This window comes from Leptodactylus fuscus, chromosome 8 (assembly GCF_031893055.1).
Source record: "Leptodactylus fuscus isolate aLepFus1 chromosome 8, aLepFus1.hap2, whole genome shotgun sequence".
NCBI lineage: Eukaryota > Metazoa > Chordata > Amphibia > Anura > Leptodactylidae > Leptodactylus > Leptodactylus fuscus.
In genome coordinates, this window is record NC_134272.1 from 5,019,025 (window position 1) to 5,041,158 (window position 22,134).

The 22,134-nt window shown below is 50.4% G+C and overlaps 1 protein-coding gene across 6 annotated transcripts in view; it reads left to right on the forward strand.

The window, feature by feature from the left end:
• Positions 1–8,326: 8,326 nt before the first annotated feature.
• The window catches only part of SUN1 (Sad1 and UNC84 domain containing 1), a 30,675-nt gene continuing 16,867 nt past the window's right edge, over positions 8,327–22,134 (forward strand). For 5 of the 6 annotated variants that reach the window (XM_075285067.1, XM_075285068.1, XM_075285069.1 and 2 more), the window contains exons 1-4: positions 8,327–8,516; positions 14,775–14,871; positions 18,596–18,793; positions 20,579–20,766. In XM_075285067.1, coding sequence (XP_075141168.1) covers positions 14,795–14,871; positions 18,596–18,793; positions 20,579–20,766 — 463 coding nt within the window. In that variant the 5' untranslated portion in view covers positions 8,327–8,516; positions 14,775–14,794. The remainder of the gene's footprint in view (positions 8,517–14,774; positions 14,872–18,595; positions 18,794–20,578; positions 20,767–22,134) is intronic. The other variant, XM_075285070.1, reaches the window with a different exon arrangement.

Below are 22,134 nucleotides of genomic sequence, written 5' to 3' on the forward strand. Positions count from 1 at the left end.
CAGATGAATTTGCCTCATTAGCAAGGAGCAATGGAATCCGTGGCAAGATTGAGCAGGACGCTGATTTTTTTTGTTGCGATCTCTGCAATCTATTGCTTTCAATGGAAATCAGATTCGGAACACAGTCTACCACGGATTCGGGGGCAGATTCCTCCAGGTTATCCTAGTGATATACAAAGCAGTGGGGGCCAAAGTCTTCTTCCAAACATAACAAGACACCTCTAGTATCAGATCTCCCAACCGTCCCGCATTCCATGGGACATTCCCGATTTTAGACTCCTGTCCTGCACAGCTTACCGGATGTCCCGCTCTGCCCCTGAAGTGTTTGACTTATTAACAAACTTCCCCCCGATCACCACACGTTCTTATAACAGATAAGAGTGTGTAACTGGGATAAGAGCAGGCGGTGATCGGGGGAAAGTGTGACTACTGTAATCAGAAGGACCCGTGTGACATCAGACGGTCACGTGATTAGGTAGGCGTGTCTTTTAGAGATGAGCGAACACTTCGAAACAGCCGTTTCGAATAGCACGCACCCATAGGAATGAATGGGAGCAGCAGGCAGGCAGACTTTGCTGGCGGGCGGCTGCTTAACCCCCTGTGTGCCGGCTGCGTCCATTCATTCCTATGGGTGCGTGGTATTCGAAACTGGAGTTTTGATTAGTGTTTGCTCATCTCTAGTGTCTTTGTATCCTGTGCAGTGCAGGAAGAGATGGAGAGATGTGTGGTCTAAGGTACTGAGGGAGGGGGATGTGGGATGCATGGTGGACAGTGTGTGAGGGGAAGATGTGGGGTTCAGGGTGTACTGTGGGGGGATGTGCGGTGCATGGGTGTACTGTGTGTGAGGGGGTGAAATGTGGGGTGCATGGGTGTATTGTGTGTAGGGGGGATGTGGGGTGCATGGGTGTAGTATGGGGGTGCATGGGTGTATTGTGTGTAGGGGGATGTGGGGTGCATGGGTGTACTATGGGGGTGCATGGGTGTATTGTGTGTAGGGGGATGTGGGGTGCATGGGTGTATTGTGTGTAGGGGAGATGTGGGGTGCATGGGTGTACTATGGGGGTGCTTGGGTGTATTGTGTGTAGGGGAGATGTGGGGTGCATGGGTGTACTATGGGGGTGCATGAATGTATTGTGTGTAGGGGGTGTGTGGGGTGCATGGGTGTACTATGGGGGTGCTTGGGTGTACTGTGAAGGGAGAGATGTGGGGTGCAGGGTGTGCCCAATGAGAAATGGCTGGGAATGGGCAGTCAAATTAGAAGTGGATGGAGCTAAATTTGTCTGGGCCCGCCCACATTTTGTCCCTCTTTGTGTCTATGCTATTATAGATAGCACATGGTAACTGAGGGGCCCCTTAAAGATTTTGCTTTGGAGCCCAAGAATTTCAAGTTACCTCTCTAGTGGCCCCTGACACCCCACTGTCTATGTAAAGCATGTATATACATGAAGGCCTTGTTCATACACAGTAACTACCTCCATAGCAGTATCTACTACATGTAAGTGTGCACTCAGTAAGAATAGTGAGTGCACACTACACAGGCCCTGCATTGGTACCTGCACATTTACAAGGGCCCTCAGTAAACATTCCTGGCATGATGATACATCTCTGTATTTGATGGGGTATGGCCCCTTTAAGTGACTAGTGACCTATTAAAGGGATAGCCTTTCACTACACAATAGAAGTGTATCTCCCCCAACCCTCCCCCCCCCCCCCCCCCAATAAATAACACAGAACAGTCCGGCCATTTATTTAAAAAAAAAAACAAAAAAAAAAAAACAACAACTTTTCTCTCTCTCGTGTGACCATGAACCAAGCAAACCGCAAGTGAGATCACGAGTGGGAACGGAATCACGTGACCACTCAGGCGCCGCGATGACGTCATCGTTCCCTATGACAAGGGCGGCCCCTGCTTATACGCGAGAAAGCCCCGCCCAGCGTAGTGACGTAGGTGAAGCTGAAGGCGGGTAGTAACGGTGAGTGTGTCCGTGTGGCGGGCCGGAGCGGCGGCTGAGGAGAGGTAACACGTAGTAATGTGCGCTATGGCGGTCTATAGGGTGAGCATGGCGCCATAGGTTATTGTCTGTGCAGGGAGCTGGGACTCATTCACTAGGGAAGCTCCTTAAAGGGACACTCCATAACGGTGGTCTGTCTCCAGGGTGTGCTGAGGTACAAGGAGGGGCTGCTGGTGGACATTGCAGTATCTGTGTCACCTGCCTGGTATAGAGACCACAGAGAAGCATCGAAGCCAGGTGGCTGAGGGCCGGCGGCGACCCCACAGGCGAGCCGAGGGCCAGCAGCGACCCCACAGGCGAGCCGAGGGCCGGCGGCGACCCCACAGGCCAGCCGAGGGCGGGCGGCGACCCCACAGGCCAGCCGAGGGCGGGCGGCGACCCCCACAGGCCAGCCGAGGGCGGGCGGCGACCCCCACAGGCCAGCCGAGGGCGGGCGGCGACCCCCACAGGCCAGCCGAGGGCGGGCGGCGACCCCCACAGGCCAGCCGAGGGCGGGCGGCGACCCCCACAGGCCAGCCGAGGGCGGGCGGCGACCCCCACAGGCCAGCCGAGGGCGGGCGGCGACCCCCACAGGCCAGCCGAGGGCGGGCGGCGACCCCCACAGGCCAGCCGAGGGCGGGCGGCGACCCCCACAGGCCAGCCGAGGGCGGGCGGCGACCCCCACAGGCCAGCCGAGGGCGGGCGGCGACCCCCACAGGCCAGCCGAGGGCGGGCGGCGACCCCCACAGGCCAGCCGAGGGCGGGCGGCGACCCCCACAGGCCAGCCGAGGGCGGGCGGCGACCCCCACAGGCCAGCCGAGGGCGGGCGGCGACCCCCACAGGCCAGCCGAGGGCGGGCGGCGACCCCCACAGGCCAGCCGAGGGCGGGCGGCGACCCCCACAGGCCAGCCGAGGGCGGGCGGCGACCCCCACAGGCCAGCCGAGGGCGGGCGGCGACCCCCACAGGCCAGCCGAGGGCGGGCGGCGACCCCCACAGGCCAGCCGAGGGCGGGCGGCGACCCCCACAGGCCAGCCGAGGGCGGGCGGCGACCCCCACAGGCCAGCCGAGGGCGGGCGGCGACCCCCACAGGCCAGCCGAGGGCGGGCGGCGACCCCCACAGGCCAGCCGAGGGCGGGCGGCGACCCCCACAGGCCAGCCGAGGGCGGGCGGCGACCCCCACAGGCCAGCCGAGGGCGGGCGGCGACCCCCACAGGCCAGCCGAGGGCGGGCGGCGACCCCCACAGGCCAGCCGAGGGCGGGCGGCGACCCCCACAGGCCAGCCGAGGGCGGGCGGCGACCCCCACAGGCCAGCCGAGGGCGGGCGGCGACCCCCACAGGCCAGCCGAGGGCGGGCGGCGACCCCCACAGGCCAGCCGAGGGCGGGCGGCGACCCCCACAGGCCAGCCGAGGGCGGGCGGCGACCCCCACAGGCCAGCCGAGGGCGGGCGGCGACCCCCACAGGCCAGCCGAGGGCGGGCGGCGACCCCCACAGGCCAGCCGAGGGCGGGCGGCGACCCCCACAGGCCAGCCGAGGGCGGGCGGCGACCCCCACAGGCCAGCCGAGGGCGGGCGGCGACCCCCACAGGCCAGCCGAGGGCGGGCGGCGACCCCCACAGGCCAGCCGAGGGCGGGCGGCGACCCCCACAGGCCAGCCGAGGGCGGGCGGCGACCCCCACAGGCCAGCCGAGGGCGGGCGGCGACCCCCACAGGCCAGCCGAGGGCGGGCGGCGACCCCCACAGGCCAGCCGAGGGCCGGCGGTGACCCCACAGGCGTATTCACACAGAGGAATTCTGTCCAGAACTTGCTTGATGTCGATGGGAGACGTTGGCTCGAGCAGAATGCAGGAGAAAAAAAAGAAAATTCCTCCTCGCTGCTCGTGCCTTGGATTTTGCGTCTGATTCAGCCCCAGAACCCCCCGGGTTCCTGATTTTTGGACTGAATTTGCCTCAAAATCCGTTTGTGAAGTGTGAGCGGCACCTTAGGGTACATTCACACGGCGCAGTTACTCATAGTTATTGGAAATATCTGCAGCTGTTTTAGTTGTGATTTATAAGTTTAAATTTATTTCCCGAGTTTCTTCTGTCAGTTGAAAAAAAACTATCAAAACCCGCAGCGTGTGACTGCAGCCTAAGACTGTGCCAGGGGTGAAAGGGTTATTTAGTAGGAATCTCTTACTGATGTCCTGACCTATCACATGAGTAGGGGTCTGATGGCCTACACTGCTCCCCTTGCATCTTCATGGGGTCATGGTGTTCAGATTGGCATGGTGACAACTTTACCATCCACAGCGCCATACAGTCTATAGTGGCTGTGCCTGGTACTACATATAGATTTCTCCCATTCACTTGAATGGTCAGATCTGCTGTACGGCATGTAGCCGCTACAATAACTGAACTGGTCAGGACGCCCCTGTCGGCAGTGCTGGGCGTTAGAATTCCAAGAATCTAATATTGATGATCTATCCCTTCTGCAGGGACCAGAGTTGTAGGATGATGCTCCTGTTTTTAACTTTAAAATCCCCTTTAATGTAAGGTTTATGGGGTCAATAATAGGGATTTCCCATTATCTGAGCAGTTTAAACCTCATTGATCATTAATAAAACACGGACCTTCAAACCGGAGCCCAAAAGCTGCTGGTCAGTGATCAGACGTATTGTGGGGAAGAAGACCTCTTTTCAGTTTCTGTCCAGGAATCTTTTTTTTTTTTTTTTTTTTTTTTTTTGAGTAAAGGCCATACTTATGTGATCAGAGGGGACCACCAGGTGGCCGCCTACATGGATCAGCTGTTGGGCCGTGTCTGATGTAGTGCACACTGGCTCCATTCCCTGTAAAGTGGCTGAGTGTTGTAACTGCAGCTGAGCCACCATTGAAGTGGAGTTGGAGGAGCGGGACCTGAGGACTATACAGGGCGCAGATCTGCTTCTCCCTCTGCGTCTTGTACAGATGTCAGAAGTGGCCCTGAGCAGCCCTAAATAAAGATTCCTGGACAACCCCTTTAAGGCTGCACAACTAATATATAGCACAATCCCTGTTACTGAACCCCAGTTCACCTGCAGCAGAAGGAATCCGATTTCTGTCTTCTATATACTCTCTGCGGTGTCGGGGTTATATCTGCTGCGAGATCTGGATATGACCTGACCATCTTTTTGTGGTTTCCTTGTATCTGCGCCCGCCTACTGGTTATACGAGCCCCTTATAACTCTCATCCTCTTCCCTTTTCTGTACGACGCTTGTAAAACATACCGTAGGTGTTGTCCCTATTGTGGGTGTGCTCGCGGTATAGGTGACCCCCGCGGCGTCGCCTTGTACAGAGAAACGTTTTATACTCGACATTGAATAGAAAAAGCTACAAAAACAGAAATGAAACACAAAGTGCGGCATTGTGGAAATCCCTACGGCAGCTCCTACTGGCAGGTGATTAGTACACCATGGAAACCATAGAAAAGGCAGAATGCAGAGAAATCCACCCTCGTCCGTAAATGGCACGGCCGCCATTGTATTAGGCTTGGTACCGAAGGAACATTTTCTTTCCTTTTCTTATGTGTTACTCAGAGTTTCCTCGATCTTTGCGGGGGGAGCCGGGGCTTTGCATTTACAAGGCAGTGAAACTTTCTTTCCTGAAAATAGTCCAAGACTCATAAATGTTAGTTTTTATGTCATTCGTTTTGTGTTCTTGTGGAAAGAAACGAGCCAGTACTAGTAATAGATGTGCAGTCCAAAGCGTCTTCAAGAAGCAAGTTAAAGAAGTTGTGCAGGGTTGGAAGGATAGGACTACTTTAATAAGCAGCGCCACGTCTGACTACAGGTTATGGATGGTACTTAAGCTCAGTGAATGGAGACAAACTGCAGTACCAGACACAACCTGTGGACGGGTGTGGCGCTAGATTTCATAGAATGGTGATGTCTAATTCTTTTTAACTTGACCTGAACTTTTTTTCCCTTTGATAATCTAGAGTATCTGGTAATCCATAGAATGGGGTCATGTTGGTCTCTACCCGTCTTTTCCAAGCTACTGAATGGCTCTTGTACCTAGTTCTGCAGTTGTACCTTTGTATAATTAATCAGATTAGACTTTCAGAGCTTTAGGGAAGCCTGGAGACGACCCCTTTGTGGGCAGTACTGGAGGCAGTAATATTGCTTGTCACCCAGCTTTCCCAGGTACCAGCAGGAATATTTCTTCTCTTCCTGTCAGTTCTCTGGGCCGGTACATTCCTGTCTGTGAGCGGCTGATTTCTCATAGTCTTCCTTTTATCTATTCCTGCACTTTTGGCGCCTCCAGTGACCACTTACTTGGAGCGTTTGTGTCTCTGTCGTTCTCTTGGTCTTGAGGTTTCTTCTTTCTCCCGACTTCAGCCTCACCTTGGAGCATTGACCGTAAGACTCTGTAATATCTGTCTATTCTTTATTCTTGTTCAGTTCCTATCTGGGTAACCCCTCTACAGTTTGTAGATTCTCGTCCTTCGGGGTTTCCCTCGTCTTTAGCCTCAGTGTTGTGCCTGACATAACCGAGATGGTGAGCGCCTCTGATAATGGGGGGTGGGTGTGCTGGACTATTCTGGTACGGAGTGCAATAGAACTGATATCTACATCATTCTCCTGCTATAGTTTATGGATCATACAAGACCCGTCTGGTTATTTGTAAGGTTTCTGGCTGGGTCCTGTAGATGCTGATTGTATTTGAAGTCGCTCAGAAGACTTTCTAATCCCCTCCAGGTACTACTGAGTTATTAGGGCCGTCTTTCCCTCACCTAGTGACTGGAGTGACTACAAAGACTGGACCTTTATGGGTAGTGGGGTATGTGAAGCGCTCTCGAGGACTGTTCTGTACTTATGGTCTTGTGTATGTGAAGTGCGTGGTTTTAATGTGTCCTCCTGTATACACTTGCATGGTAAACTGCCTATGGTTTTGCTTTGTAACTTGTGTCCGGATGTCCCTTTGCTGTGATCTGTATCTATAATAGAGGACCCGCCATGCAGTATATGTGCGCAGGACTGTCAGATATTTGGTCTTAGACTAACCCTCTGATTTCAGTACATTTATATAATATATTTTCCTCCTGTGGTGGCGCCGTAGAGTCACTGGGCACCTGCTATGGAGACGCTGAGCACCTGCTGTTGGGTTCTTCTTCATATTACAGTTGATATCTGATGGGAGTTGGAGTTTTTTGTAACTTATTTTTAGTAATATTATACAATTTGTTACAGATTTATTTCCACTGAGTATTTCATAAATTAGAGGAGTTCTGTGGCTTCTGTCTGACTATGGCTCTTTGTGAAGGAGTCGGTCAGGGTGTGGAAAAAGCAAGGAGTCAGAGTTGGTGGTTTGTTCCAATGACAGGTCGTTCTTCTAATAAGAGATGAACTAATGCGTCTACCTGGCAAAAAAAACCAGCTGGTGTCTGACGTTGGCTGCATGTCGAAATCTGCAGATACGGGGTGCTGCGTGTATAAAGCCACTTAGCAAATTATTTTTTTTCTTTTTTGGGAATGTGGTTTGTGTAAATCCGTCACAGGGCTACTGTACTTCACAGCAGGATAGCCAAGGACTTTTTTTTTTTTTTTTTTCATATATAACGTAATTATGAGCCCTTTATAAGATCACAATGTACTTTTTTTTTTTTTTTTTTTTTTCCCCTATCAGTATGTCTTAGTAGAATGGGAGGAAATCCACACAAACACGGGGAGAACATACAAAACCCCTGTAGATGTTGTTCCTGGTGGGATTTGAACCCAGGACTCCAGCGCTGCAAGGCCACAGTGCTAACCACTCAGCCACCGTGTTATCCCTAGCTGCCAACAGTTTGGTCCCACTAATGACCCTTATTCTTTGTGCATGTGGTGGGGATAAGTGTTATAAGTGGGGACTCTGACTCTTTAAGAGATCACTGACCATGGCGGTCCCTGAGTAACTTGTCACCCTGGGGAATCACCAGTAAGCTTGGACTGAATGAAGACAAGTCCAAGATTCATGAGCAATTTAAGTCTGTGGAATGATTGTACGATACGGTTTGGAAGTAAGAACTGCATAATTAATATTATAAATAAGGAAATAAAATAAAGATACAATGTAGAATCTAAAGATAAATATTCCAAATCACAATATCAAAAGAATAAATGTTACAAATCAGGATGACAGATCTATAATATTCTGTATACCTGCTCTACTCTATAAACCTCTCTTGCCAGAATATTTGTGGAAGTGACAGCGCTCGGCATGTGAATGGTTAAGCTAATCTTCTGGGCTGACTTGTTTTCCAGTCCTCCAATAGTTTTGAAGCAAGGCCGAGATGGACAGCTGAGCCGTGGAGGGGGGCGTTCACACCAGGCTGATCCTTCAGGCTTTGTTGAGGCAGGGAAGCCATTTTGGGATCTTGCAGCAGTGTGGAATAGCAAACCCTGACAACTTCCAAACTTCCCCTTCTGCGAGCAGCCCCAGCTGGAGATGGAAGGAGCTGCCACATAGCTGCGGGCACAAGCACAAGGAGATGACCCTGCTCAGCGGCTTCAGGAGCCGGGAGACCTAGGTTTGCTTCTGCGCTTACTGCTTCTCCATTCACTGCTGTGCTTGTGTCAATTCCTTCAGTTATAAATAGTTGGATGGGCGCTGATTGTTGCTATGCCACCTCTGCCCCTTAAAAGCTTCAGTGCATCCTCCTAAAGAGGCCTGAGAAGGATCCCGGGGGGCATGTTTGGGGTCTGGGCTGGGGAGAGCCTCATGTTGTGCGATTTTTGTGGACAGACATGTGCATGGTGTTATCTTGTGTATCCAGAAGCGTCAGCTGACAGTTTGTAGAAATGTGTTTGTATAGATAGCGCTGGCTTATGGCGGATCGCATGAAGATCCTCGGGAGGGGGGAGGACATGGCCGAAATATGCCACTGGGCAAATTGGCATAACGGACTGTGCAGGTGTAACCTACAGCACTGACAGCTCTCCAAGACTTCCCACATGGACACTTTTTTTTCTTTATTATTAAAGGGGCGTCTTCCAGATGATCTGACTTTGGAATATTTGGAAGTGTGAAACGTTGTAACAGTGGGTGACGTGCACGTGCCGAGTGCTATGTATGCTGTGCTTGTCTAATACATCCGAGGCCACCAGTTGCCAGGAGAAATGTCTATTTGCACATTTGTGTATTTATTGGCCGTGTCGCTCTGAAGTTTTGGGCAGACTCGGGCAGCGCATCCACTTTTGGCCGGGTGCCGGGCACAACTAATGATGGTGAATGCAGTCACGCGGAAATCCAGCTGGGTTGTATTTTTCTGGGACGTTACAGGTCACCTCATTATTCGTGCAACTTTGTGATCTTCTGTCACGTGACGGCATGATGCCTTGTAATTCTAATATAAGGTGCAGATTTCTGACCCATTAAGTCTTCTCCCATTTAGGCAGACCCGCTCTCTTATCACGTAATGTCCCTATAATTTGTATAGACATCAAAGTAAACTTCTTAGGCTGTGTTCACATGTGGCTGTCATCCATCATCTTAAACAGGGAAAAGTGATTTGATGCAAGGCTATAAATTGTGTGAACTCAGCCCAAGTTTCTATGGCCTGTTGCACGTGACCTGGACATACCTGCTTTAGTACCCACCCTGCTGATACATACATACAGGTGTGTCTGGGCACGTTTACACGGTGCAGCTTAAACAGAAACAAAACCGTTGTAAGAAAAAAAAAAAAAAATGACTTTACATGAAACTGGAAATAAATGTTTCAGCTGCAAAACTAATAAAATGCATGCAGTTTTTTTTTCCCCCAATACTGCTTTGTATTAACACTGATCAACTGCACCATGTGAGCGTTCACTACCAGGCGGTTGTATGTCTGGCTGTATAATGGGGTCCTTGTGTCCTGACATGTGTCACCATACAGCTCTGCAGATGTCCCGCACACTTGCTATGGTCTTGTATGTGCTGTCCCCTGTTTTCGCTGAGCAGATCCCCTGCTGGGTACATTTACTCTCCCCGGTGGCCTAGTTCTTGAAATCTCCTGCCCTTGTTAACTCTTTCTGTGCTGTTGGCCACGCTGTGTACCCTAACGCTTGGTAGCCAAGTGCGGAGCTGCCATTCTGTGCAGTTATGGAAAGTCTGAGTCTCCTCGCCCTTCACCACGAGGAGCGTGTGATCCGGTCACCGCACGTAGTAATGGCTTCCGCAGCTGCTGGGGCTTGGTCTTGTTTTCAGATATAAATTCTTGTGTATCCAGGGAAACGCATACACGCGTGTAAGTAGGAGTGCATGTGTTTAGTTCTACATAGCGTAGTGTCCGTGGTCATGTGCGCTTGTTTTATGTAATGTCTGACATGTTGATAGTGTGATGGCTTATGGCCAAAGATGAGGGTGGTGACTGCTGTGTTGGGTGTAAAAACTTCCTTGCAGGGGAGAGAAGAAAGAGGTGAAGTGAGCTGACAATAATATACAATAATACATACAATAATACCTACCGCCGTCTGACCAAAGATCACTGCGTCACCTTACGTCTCTAGAACTCATGTTAATGAATGGAGTCACATTATGAATGTTGTGACCGATGCAAAAAAAAAAGGTGAGCATGTTGCGACTCCATTCACTAATATGAGTTATAGAGGCGCAAGGTGACACTACAATCTTTGGTGGAGGGATGGGAGTCGTGTGGCCCTGGCATTGAACTTGCCTTTCTGTTTCCCCCGTCCCTCTTCTCCTGATCTCACAGGTAATTGACTTGTGCCTTAGAGACTGGTTGACTTTAAAGCCAGCCCCCCAAAAAACAGGTCAATTACCTGTGAGATGGGGAGAGAAGGGGCAGAGCGAATTGGGCATTAGGGAGGTTCTGATCATGTGACCTGGGGGTTGGAATTTGGCCGAACCCCAAGTCCACAATGAAGAATCTGCCGGGTACAGTAAGGTAAGTCACTAGACATCCCAGTCACAGACGATGGCATCATTCGTCGATTGTTAAAGAAGTCGAAATTTTTGTCCAATACTCCAGTAAAAGATCTGTCCACTAATCTCTGATCTGGCCACGCATGGTTAAACGCAGCTAAAAAAGAGCAGCGGAAACAAGTTTTTACTCAGTTTAGTTCAGATGCCGCAGCTAAAAGGAACACGCTGCAATTTCTGACAATGCAGATCTTCCACATTCCTTAACCCCGTAGCCTCTGCAATGTGTAGATGAGGTTCAATGATCTCTCATTCACATTGTTGGTCCAGTAAACTGCACGGTGAGTGGCAAAGTCGGGGACGTCTCATTGAAGAACTACATGCGGAAAATGGTAAAACACACGGGGAAAGAATGCATCAAAGGTGTCGCTTTCCACAGCGGATTTTAGCTGCGTTTCTGCAGTGTGTGGCCTTATCCTAAAAGGAGACTCAGATCTAGTTTGCTTGTTTTTTTTTGTTTTTTTTTTTTCTTTCCTGCAAAAACAGTGTAAATTGTGTCAGTTCACTATGACATGTCTACAGTGTCTAAATATACACGAATAGAAACTGTCGCCTTCACAAGTGAAACATTCCCTGAGCTTGGTTGCTATGGGTAACAAGACAGGTTTTGTGTTTAGACCCATCCACTAATATTTAATAAGTGTGTGTGTATATATGTATGTATGTATATATGTATGTATGTATGTATATGTATGTATTTTTAAGCAGCGAAGAGTCACAGGTATGGGCCAAGGTTGTTGATCAGCCCCTAGTCTATAAAAGGCTCCCAACATGGCAGCCCCAGGGCCCTGACCTCAGTACGTTGGCTCCTGTGTAGCTCCGCACTAGAGCCCTCACCTCAGTATGTTGGCTCCTGTGCGGCTCCATACTAGGGCCCTGACCTCAGTATGTTGGCTCCTGTGTGGCCCCGCACTAGCGCCCTGACCTCAGTATGTTGGCTCCTGTGTGACTCTGCACTAGCGCCCTGACCTCAGTACGTTGGCTCCTGTGTGGCCCCGCACTAGCGCCCTGACCTCAGTACGTTGGCTCCTGTGCGGCTCCATACTAGCGCCCTGACCTCAGTACGTTGGCTCCTGTGCGGCTCCATACTAGCGCCCTGACCTCAGTATGTTGGCTCCTGTGTGGCTCTTCACTAGGGCCCTGACCTCAGTACGATGGCTCCTGTGCGGCTCCATACTAGCGCCCTGACCTCAGTATGTTGGCTCCTGTGTGGCTCTTCACTAGGGCCCTGACCTCAGTACGTTGGCTCCTGTGCGGCTCCATACTAGCGCCCTGACCTCAGTATGTTGGCTCCTGTGTGACTCTGCACTAGCACCCTGACCTCAGTATGTTGGCTCATGTGTGGCCCCGCCCTAGGCCCCTGACCTCAGTATGTTGGCTCCTGTGCGGCTCCATACTAGGGCCCTGACCTCAGTATGTTGGCTCCTGTGCGGCTCCATACTAGGGCCCTGACCTCAGTATGTTGGCTCCTGTGTGGCTCCGCACTAGGGCCCTGACCTCAGTATGTTGGCTCATGTGTGGCCCCGCACTAGAGCCCTCACCTCAGTATGTTGGCTCCTGTGTGGCTCCGCACTAGCACCCTGACCTCAGTATGTTGGCTCCTGTGTGACTCTGCACTAGCACCCTGACCTCAGTACGATGGCTCCTGTGTGGCCCCGCACTAGGCCCCTGACCTCAGTACGTTGGGTCCTGTGTGGCTCTATACTAGGCCCTGACCTCAGTACGATGGCTCCTGTGTGGCTCTTCACTAGGGCCCTGACCTCAGTACGATGGCTCCTGTGCGGCTCCATACTAGGGCCCTGACCTCAGTATGTTGGCTCATGTGTGGCCCCGCACTAGGCCCCTGACCTCAGTATGTTGGCTCATGTGTGGCCCCGCACTAGGCCCCTGACCTCAGTATGTTGGGTCCTGTGTGGCTCCGCACTAGCACCCTGACCTCAGTATGTTGGCTCCTGTGCGGCTCCATACTAGCGCCCTGACCTCAGTATGTTGGCTCCTGTGTGGCCCCGCACTAGCGCCCTGACCTCAGTATGTTGGCGCCTGTGCGGCTCCGCACTAGCGCCCTGACCTCAGTATGTTGGCGCCTGTGTGGCTCCGCACTAGCGCCCTGACCTCAGTATGTTGGCTCCTGTGTGGCTCCGCACTAGCGCCCTGACCTCAGTATGTTGGCTCCTGTGTGGCTCCGCACTAGCGCCCTGACCTCAGTATGTTGGCTTCTGTGTGGCTCCGCACTAGCGCCCTGACCTCAGTATGTTGGCTCCTGTGTGGCTCCGCACTAGCGCCCTGACCTCAGTATGTTGGCTTCTGTGCGGCTCCGCACTAGGCCCTGACCTCAGTATGTTGGCTTCTGTGTGGCTCCGCACTAGCACCCTGACCTCAGTATGTTGGCTCCTGTGTGGCTCTGCACTAGGGCCCTGACCTTAGTATGTTGGCTCCGCACTAGCGCCCTGACCTCAGTATGTTGGCTCCTGTGTGGCTCCGCACTAGCGCCCTGACCTCAGTATGTTGGCTCCGCACTAGCGCCCTGACCTCAGTAAGTTGGGTCCTGTCCATCCTCTGCATCTGGTTCTGCCCAGGGGACTATTCTCGAGTGCCCTCACCCACCGCCCCATCCAGCTGCTCAGAATTACTATGCTGTATATATAGACAATGACCGTATTAATACTCTGATCTATTTACATGGTCCCCAGACGAGCCCGGACTATTTCCCATGATGCATAGCGTGACTCCATTGCAGCATGTGTGTACACGATCTGACCCTGTAGCTGACAGCTCTGGATACACACGAGACATTTTCTGAGATTTCATGCTAATGTATTAAATATTCATGTTCCTTGTTTTCTTTTGAAAGTGTCTGTGTTGGGAAGTGTTCGGGAGGCGACGGCGGCGATGACTCAGGCTGGGCTCGCATGGGTGTGTCCCCTTCATGCCTTGGGGAGACTGTTTCGCCGTCGGCTCCCCTGCAGTCATCTTATCTTCTGGGTCCTTCCTTTTTCAGTCCTGATTTTTGTTTTGTCTTTGGCTGATCCTTGTATTTATAGGGCCGGGTGGACTCTGCCCCAATAACTGCTTTTAGCCTGTCTGGAGCTTGCACTGTTGCTTTTAAGTCACTTGATAGTATTTGGGTCCTGTCTGTAAAGGTGGAGGTGATGGGGAGGGTCTCATCAGAATTACAAGAGCTTCCCATAGGACCCTGACCCCTGACATTTCTTCCTTGTAGAAGCTCCTGTTGTCTTTTGTGCATTCCCACTATATAAAAGGAAGACCAAGTGTTAGACGTGGGACAAACTTTCATTGCTATGGGGGACAGTATAATGCCAGGGGGCAGAGAGCCCTAGCCTCATATATAACTATACTGCCCCGCTCTTGGCCCTCAGTGTCTCAGTAGCCTGGGTACAGTAAAACGCTGCGTTTTTTGCCACGTGGTGCCGTGGCCCAAAGAAACGAATGACCCTTTTTAAGACCCAGTGCTCACGGAGAAATCGGGGCTTGTAACTAATGGTGTGTACGCTGGCCGGATTTCCCATCTCAAACGCTGCCTAGAGATGTGGGCTCCCTGCGTCATGGCGGTCTGGCACTAGGCGCCACTTATCTGTCCGGTACCATAAACATTAGGACAATGGCCGTCACCTGGGTCTCCCTCCACTTGTATCCGGATGCTGCTGGGTTATCTCTGTGATTTGGATCTTGTCCCTCATCCCACAACATGTGTAACATCTAATATTTAGTGTTCCCATACACAGCGTGCGCCCAGTATCCCCGTCCCTGCTGTGCATGTGTCCAGTCCGGCCAGCTTATTGCTATGTCTTATGACTCTCTGTAATGCTGGTTTTTATATCTTTTGCACTTTTACTTGCTGCAGCATGATCTGACTCCCTGAGAATGGATTATTCCCATCTTCACACGTATGCTCCTCCCCAGTGTGTTCCCGAAAACACTGGGTACACCTATGCTCTAAGGTGAGACTCTGCTCAGCCTCTCATTGCACCGTGAACTCTCTGAGAGTGACATCTGTCGCCCTGTGCTTAGAGCGAGGGTGCCTGGGATTAGGCCGTCCAGACAATGTACATAAGCCGCGCTATAATCGTCCATGCAGAAGGTGACGATCGGGCACTGACAACAGCTGGTGCCGTGAAATGAGAGTGTCCGGTCAGTGACGGGCGGCGGCTCTGTGCAGAACGTGAAATTCCCAATGTTTGCATAAATTTACCAAAGTGCTGTCGGTGCCATATTGTACTTGTGGCTGCAATAAAACTGGGTAAAGATTAATATGGTGGTGGGTCACTCAGATCTGAAATGTCTTGTGTAGATGACATCTAGTTATTATGCTTGTTCCAAGTTGGTAGGGGAACTATAGTACTGTGCAAAAGTTTTAGGCTGGCGTGGAAAACAAAATAAGAATGAAAGGGAAGCGGTCACCATGAAAATACAGTCTAGTCTGCAGTCAGCATGTTATAGAATGAAGGAAAGAGAAATGTAAATCCCGTCAGTATTCGGGGTGACCTTTGCCCTTTGCCTTCTTCTCTGTACTTGCAGGCAGTACTGGGCAGGGAGGTTGTTCCCGCCGCCGCCATCTTGGAAGACTAAGCCCAGATCTTCTGTGGATGTCGCTTGCTCCAATCAGTCTGTCTCTTCATGTCACCCCAGACAGACTGGACGATGTTGAGATCAGGGCAGTCTTTGCTTTGTGAGCTCTGGGCCGGGTACGTGAATGGTTTGTCGGCTGCGTTCCCCCATCTCCGAGCTGGTAACATGGCATCGGGCTGGTAACATGGCATCGGTAGTTCATCCCCAGCCAACGTCTCTGCAGCAGATGAGTCAGATGTTGAGTATTTTGGCCTTGGACGCTCCGTCTATCCCCACCCAGCGATAGTATGTCGGCATAAACACAGAACAGACATGTTTACTATGCTCGGCATCTGTGCTAAAGGTTTCCTAATGGTTCCGCTCTCGCTTCTCTCCGTCCTGACACATTGTAAACACTTTTTAGCTTTAGATTTATGTCAAAGGAAAGTTGTCAGATTTTTCTTCTGCTTTATTACGCAGGCTCTGGGATGTTCTCGTGCACATAAGTCTTGTATAATGAGAGTGTATATTAAACATCTGCTCTAGTCATGACCTATCCTTAGGGGAGGTGATCAGTATGGGCTCATGGGGGTCTGACAGCTGATCTGTAGGGGGTCCCTGGTGTTAGAGCCCTGCTGATCTGAAAGCTTGGTCATTGATAAAAACATCCTGGGAAACACTTTTAAGACCTAAGATTGAATTCACATGTGACAACTTGTTGCAGAAATTTCTCTTGCTTTTGGGTTTATCTGAATGAAGGTCCTGATATTATGGGCGGAATATGGAGAGGAATTCGAGGCTTCCAAAAACTGGCCCGTGGGACCTGCACACACAAACCTCATATACCACGGGGTTAATAAAGTGAGGCCGTGCATATAATAAAAGTATCATAGGACTGATTCACCAGATGCCTCCGCATCGTATTCCTCTCCAAATTCCAGCCCTATGTAACCTTTACATGTCTTCTCCACACCACTGTTTGGTATATCATCCAGTTTTTGCCGGTATGCAAATGAGTTCTCTCGCAGCACTGGGGGCGTCCCCAATGCTGCGAAAGAACTCTCCAGCTCCGCCTCCATCCTCTTCAGGAACGGCCTCTTCACGCGTCTTCTTCCGGCACTGGCTTCAAACTTCTAAGCCCTGGGAAGAGCCGATTGCGCATGCCCACGGCCACAAGAAAAATGGCCGCTTACACAGCTGGTGTAAGCGGCCATTTACTTGTGGCCCAGACATACGCAGTCGGCTCTGCCCAAGGCCTAGAAGATTGAAACCCAGGACAAAAGAAGATGTGGAGAGGGGCCATTCCAGGCGAAGATGGAGGCGGCGCTGGAGAGTTCTTTTGCAGCATTGGGGACGCCCCCAGTGCTGTTTGAGCGCTGAGGACCGCCCCCAGTGCTGCGAGAGAACTCATTTGTATACCGTCGAAAACCAGATTATATACCAAACAGTGGCACGGAGAAGACAACGAAAGGTAGGAGAAGAATATACTTTCTTAAGGCTATTCCTATGTGCTAGGGAGAAAGAAAAAAAGTTTTAATGATAGGATCCCTTTAAAATCAGCTGCATATTCCGTTGTGTGAACATGCCCTAATACAAGAGAAAATAACTGAAGGCGGGAGCTTAGTTATGGCTGTACTACCGCTGTATGGACGTCCTGAGCGTTCCCGACGTGTCCAGTGACCCCGCAGTATTTTAGGTTTTGATGGTTGAGCTTTGTCACTTTACACTACACCCTCCTAAATTCTTCCCTGCCACAGAGGGAGAAATCTCACTTGTAGAACTTTGTTTTTTGTCCAATTTTAGACGTTCTCCACTATAAATGTGACTCTTGTTGTGTAGAATAATCTGCGTGGGGTTATATATATATATGTGGGGTTATAATGGCTCAGTGACTGTCCTAGCTCCTGTATGAGGATCTGTGCACACACTATCATAGGACGCCATTAGGTGCCCGGCCTCACACTGCCCGCTTGTTCTCCTCCACCAGTGTTTGGCAGCTGTCACTTGCCGCATGTTACGGCCTTGTTGGCAAACGTCATTGCCTCTTGTCTGTATAATCGGGCCATTGATGCAGACGGCCGGCTCTTCATCTTGGAGATGTCTTAGCCAGGCCTCAAGTGTTTCGGAGGGCGCTGCTGTTCTCAAGGATTTCAGCTGGATAGGGGTTCGACTTACAGATAACAAAAAAGTCCAGGGCTAAAGAATCGGGAGATGGGTCTGCAGGTTGTAAGATGTTCTACACACGCAATCCCTAGTCCTTACCTTATATATGGTATACTCGTACGGCGCCATCCTATTCGGCAGATATTGTTAATAAGCCCTCGGCTACTACAGTGTGTGACGTCTGAGGCTTCCATAGGTGCGGTCATCTCAGAATCTCATCTCTCATCATACCCGAAACATAACCAGAGATACGGCCATATGATGTGACCGCCATCTTGGTAAATGCGTCCGCTCTATGTACGACATTGAGTACAGATGGATGGACAAAGTCTCCTGGCAATGATAGAGAATTGTTAATGGGAACTTCACCGCCGGTTTCCGAAATAAAAGGAAGTTTGATAGATTAATAAAATACATTACAAGAACGTCCGCCCCTTCTCCGACGCCTTGGCAGAAAAATACATCAAATGAGGAGCTGCTTCCATTTTTCTTTTGTGCGCCTTGTTCTCTGACCCAATTTTTTTTTTTATAACTATCTTCTTGTAAAAGGAATTGTAAGTCTGTAAATTTAGGTCGCGGTTTGTCACCTCTCAATGCGCAGTCCGCCTAGTAGGTCATGCTCATTATCGGACGCCTGGAGACCTCCGCTCTGCTTTATTACCACTTGTTAACCAACTGTCACCTATTTCTTAGAGCGCCACTCTTGCCCATAGGTTGTGCCTGGTACTGCAGCTCAATCCCTTTCATGTGAATGGGACTGCGCTGCAATATGGGTGATAGATATGGCGCTGACCGAGGTCTGTCAGTTTTCTGACCCCGGTGACATCTTCGATTATCGCGGCTTATGTACAAGTCTTGGTTCATAGAGATAAATATAAGACTCCTTGTAAAGCTCACGTTTTACTCTGTTTTGGTTTTCTGGTACGGAGAGTAACGTCTTCCTCACTCTTGTAGCTCCAGTTATTCTTCGGCTGCGCTGGACTTTGAGAACTTACATAAATTGGATCCTGTATTTGATTCTCCGAGAATGTCGCGGCGTAGTCTGCGTTTAGCCAACACGGCAACCAGCTTTTCTGATGATCTCCTGAACGGCAGCCTCAGCTCTACAGTCTCTTATTCTGGAGGGATTTCCAACGAGAGGTCAATTAACAGGTAAGTCGTCTAATGGTGGATGCAGATCTATTCTACATGATGTCCATTAACTATAGCTGAACGTGTAACGTCTTCCATGGGGCTCCATCTACATCAGGGGTTCGCAACCCTCGGCACTACAACTCCCAGCATGCTCCATTCACTTCCATGGGCGTTCCAAGAACAGCAGAGCCAGTATGCATGCTGGGAGTTGTAGTTTGACAACAGCTGGAGAGCCGAAGGTTACTGACCCCCAATTCACAATATAGTTTATATCCATTCCTTTGTTTTCTTGCTGACTCTTAAGACCTAACATAGCGAAATGCAGCTGGCCTGGTGGAGGGAGCGCCTAATTGGAGGCCCTGCAGCATTGAAAACCTCCATCTTCATACGTCTGCCCAAACATCTCGCAGATAAGAATTTGTTACCATTGGATCCAGTGGAGATCATTTCTGTGCAAAATGTCTGGGCCGCCGAGATCTCTCCTGTCCTGATAGATGACTACAATGACTCGATGTAAATAAGACGCATCTACCTGCCGTGCAGGCCGCGGGTACAACTGTAGCAGGCTCTTATACTGATGCCTGAGGTCTCCTTTGGGTTCTCCCCCATTTCAGTGGGACCGTCTGACACTCCTCTGTGTATTAGGGCAGCACGCCTTTCCCTGATGTGCACTGGGATTTCACCATACTCAAACCTTTGTTCCCCTGGCCATTGATAGCTGGCAGATGTGCCCGGCCACAGCTTATCTCCCTGTGTACATAAACCTGCACCCTCTGCTGATCCGAAGGTGTAGATTTATAGTTCAGCTGCAATAGAAAGGTGCCAGTTGTCAGAAAAGACCTCGACCTTCTCTTACGTGACTGCAGTAGCTTTAGTCTTGTGTATTTTTATTTCCAGCTCGCACTGAGAATGCAATGCTTTGGGCCTTATAAATACCAAGATTAGAGCAGATTGCTTACAGGTTTATGCCATAGTGATAAGATGGAGATAAGATAGAACTATGATAAGATAAACACTGGGTGTTTAGCATTGAATGTTATGTTAGATTTACACTAGCTCTTGGTTTTCTGTCATTTGGGTCTGCATGAAGACCTGAAAGAGGCCAAGAACAGTCCTCCATGCAGGTGGAATCTGTGGTGGAGTCTCCGAAGGAAATTCCACCGTAGATGTGAGCTTAACCTTCATGTGAACCATTCCTTTATATATTACTGGTATTGCAGCCTTTACAAGCAGATTACCCCCCCCACACACACACACCCAGGGCACAACATGATTGTGAATTACATTACCACCATCCCCAGGACCAGGTAAGTAAATTACGACTCCCAACAGCCCTTTTTAAGAGTAGACTTTCCTCCTCCAGGCCGCAGCCTCTTCATAGTCCTGGCACATCTTGGGAGGTCCTGGACACAAGAACTTAAACCTACGCCGGTCAGGCTGGAGTTGATTGCAGCTAATTTTCTGGCCTCGGTAGATACCTTGGCTGTGACGTCTTGTTAGTCCTTCACTAAGGTTAGTGAATAGAATTGCTTTGCAACCCCTAACTGTGCCGAAAGTCCTAGTTGCCCCCTGCTCAATATTTTTGTGACTAGAAGGTGCAGCTGTTGTACACTGGGGGTCGCAACGCATCTCCTCTGCACACTAGGGATTGCAATACAACTCCATTGACTAGTGAATGCTTCGCAGGGCGACCTGGCAACCTTTGGTCAGCTACAGATGTCATGGTAGCATTAGCTTTATAATCGGCCGAGGCGTCCCCATATACTTTCTTAAAAAGTAAATTGCCCCAATGTTTGTCTTCAGGTCTGGTAAAGACAGGCACAATAGCAGCATCCAGTCCTCCTCCAGCAGCCGCCGCGTGTCCAGACGAGGAGCTGGCAATGCGTCCTTCCAGAGCAGCTTCAGCACACATGTCACAGATACCTCCACATTGTCTACAGTCTTAGATGAGTCGTCTATACGGGAGCAGACAGAAGTGGGACACCTATGGGGTAAGCGCAAAAGATCTCCCTCTTGATTTTGTTTCATTTGTAGATGTACAGAGTCTGTCAGCAAGAAAATCTGTATCAAGCTAATGCCAGTACCTGCTAGGGCGGCTTCTACACTTCTCAGATATGTCTGATTATTTATTGCTCCATTCTCATGAAAATAAGTTTGTGTTCTCTTATGTAACTTAGCTGGAAAGAGCTGCAGATAACCAAGTGTGACAAAGCGGGAGACGTCGCTCAGGCAATGGAGGACGGACCTGGGGATTATGTCAAGGGAAGAGGACACATCTGTAAAGCCCTTTTCATCTAATTTGCATAATTGCATCCAAACTTTCATGAACATAGAGCTGCAATGCAGAATAAGAATGTGTGAAAGTGTAGAAGCTGCGCTATAAGGTCCTGGCATTAGTCTGATACTGTTTTTCCTGATGGCAGGATGACTTTAAGCATTTTGCATTGATCAGGTGCGATCATTAGGGGTAAAATAATCCAGACCAATTGTAATCGACTGTTACCAGGCCTAGATTTCTTCAGTGCCCCCTGCAGGGAAAAGGTGGCATTGCACTGTGGCCAATCATGTAATGCATGGACACAATGTCTGCCAGAATGAGACCCTTTCTGTCAGTGGGGTCCTGAACATAATATAACCCGCCCATCCAAACTTGTAGGAGAAATCCTTGATGACCAATTCTTCCACTGGCCGTGTAGTTTGCCTTTGTTGTCCACCTACCACCTATTGCGCTGTCCACATTCTTGTCGCAGAAAAAAAGTGATCACCCTACAAAAAAAAGGATTTGCTTGTTTGTCAGGTGATCCTATGCACACTTACACAGGCCATTTATCAGTAATGACAGTTTCCTATAATTGGCGTAAACCTATAGTAATAAGTCATCAGTTTGTCAGGGATCAGACACCCGGGCCCGTTCCGTTCAGCTGGTCATACTATCACCTATACAAAAACAGATAGCTCTGCTCTGTGCTCGGCTGTGGGCGGCTTCACATCTGCACCCCGGTCTCTGCTTTCAGGAGATGGAAACCCGGCAGACCGTGTGTGCCTGTGAGCGCTTTATGGTCTTCGCGTTTTGCTGCAGAGACCATAAAACGCTCATGGGCAGACACTTTGCACACCCAATCAAATGAATGGGTTTGAAAAATGACTGCCGGTTTCCATCTCCTGTCCAGTTTCTTGGGCAGAAGACAGAGACCGCCCTATGCTGAGTTAAAAGTTCTCTGCCATGTTTCACTTGTATTGGAGCTGCAATACGTCAGCACAGATATCACTCATCCCTGTACAGTGGCCGATCAGAATATCTGATCGGCCAGGGTCCCAACGGTCAGACTGCTGTTGATCTGATACTGACGACGTATCCT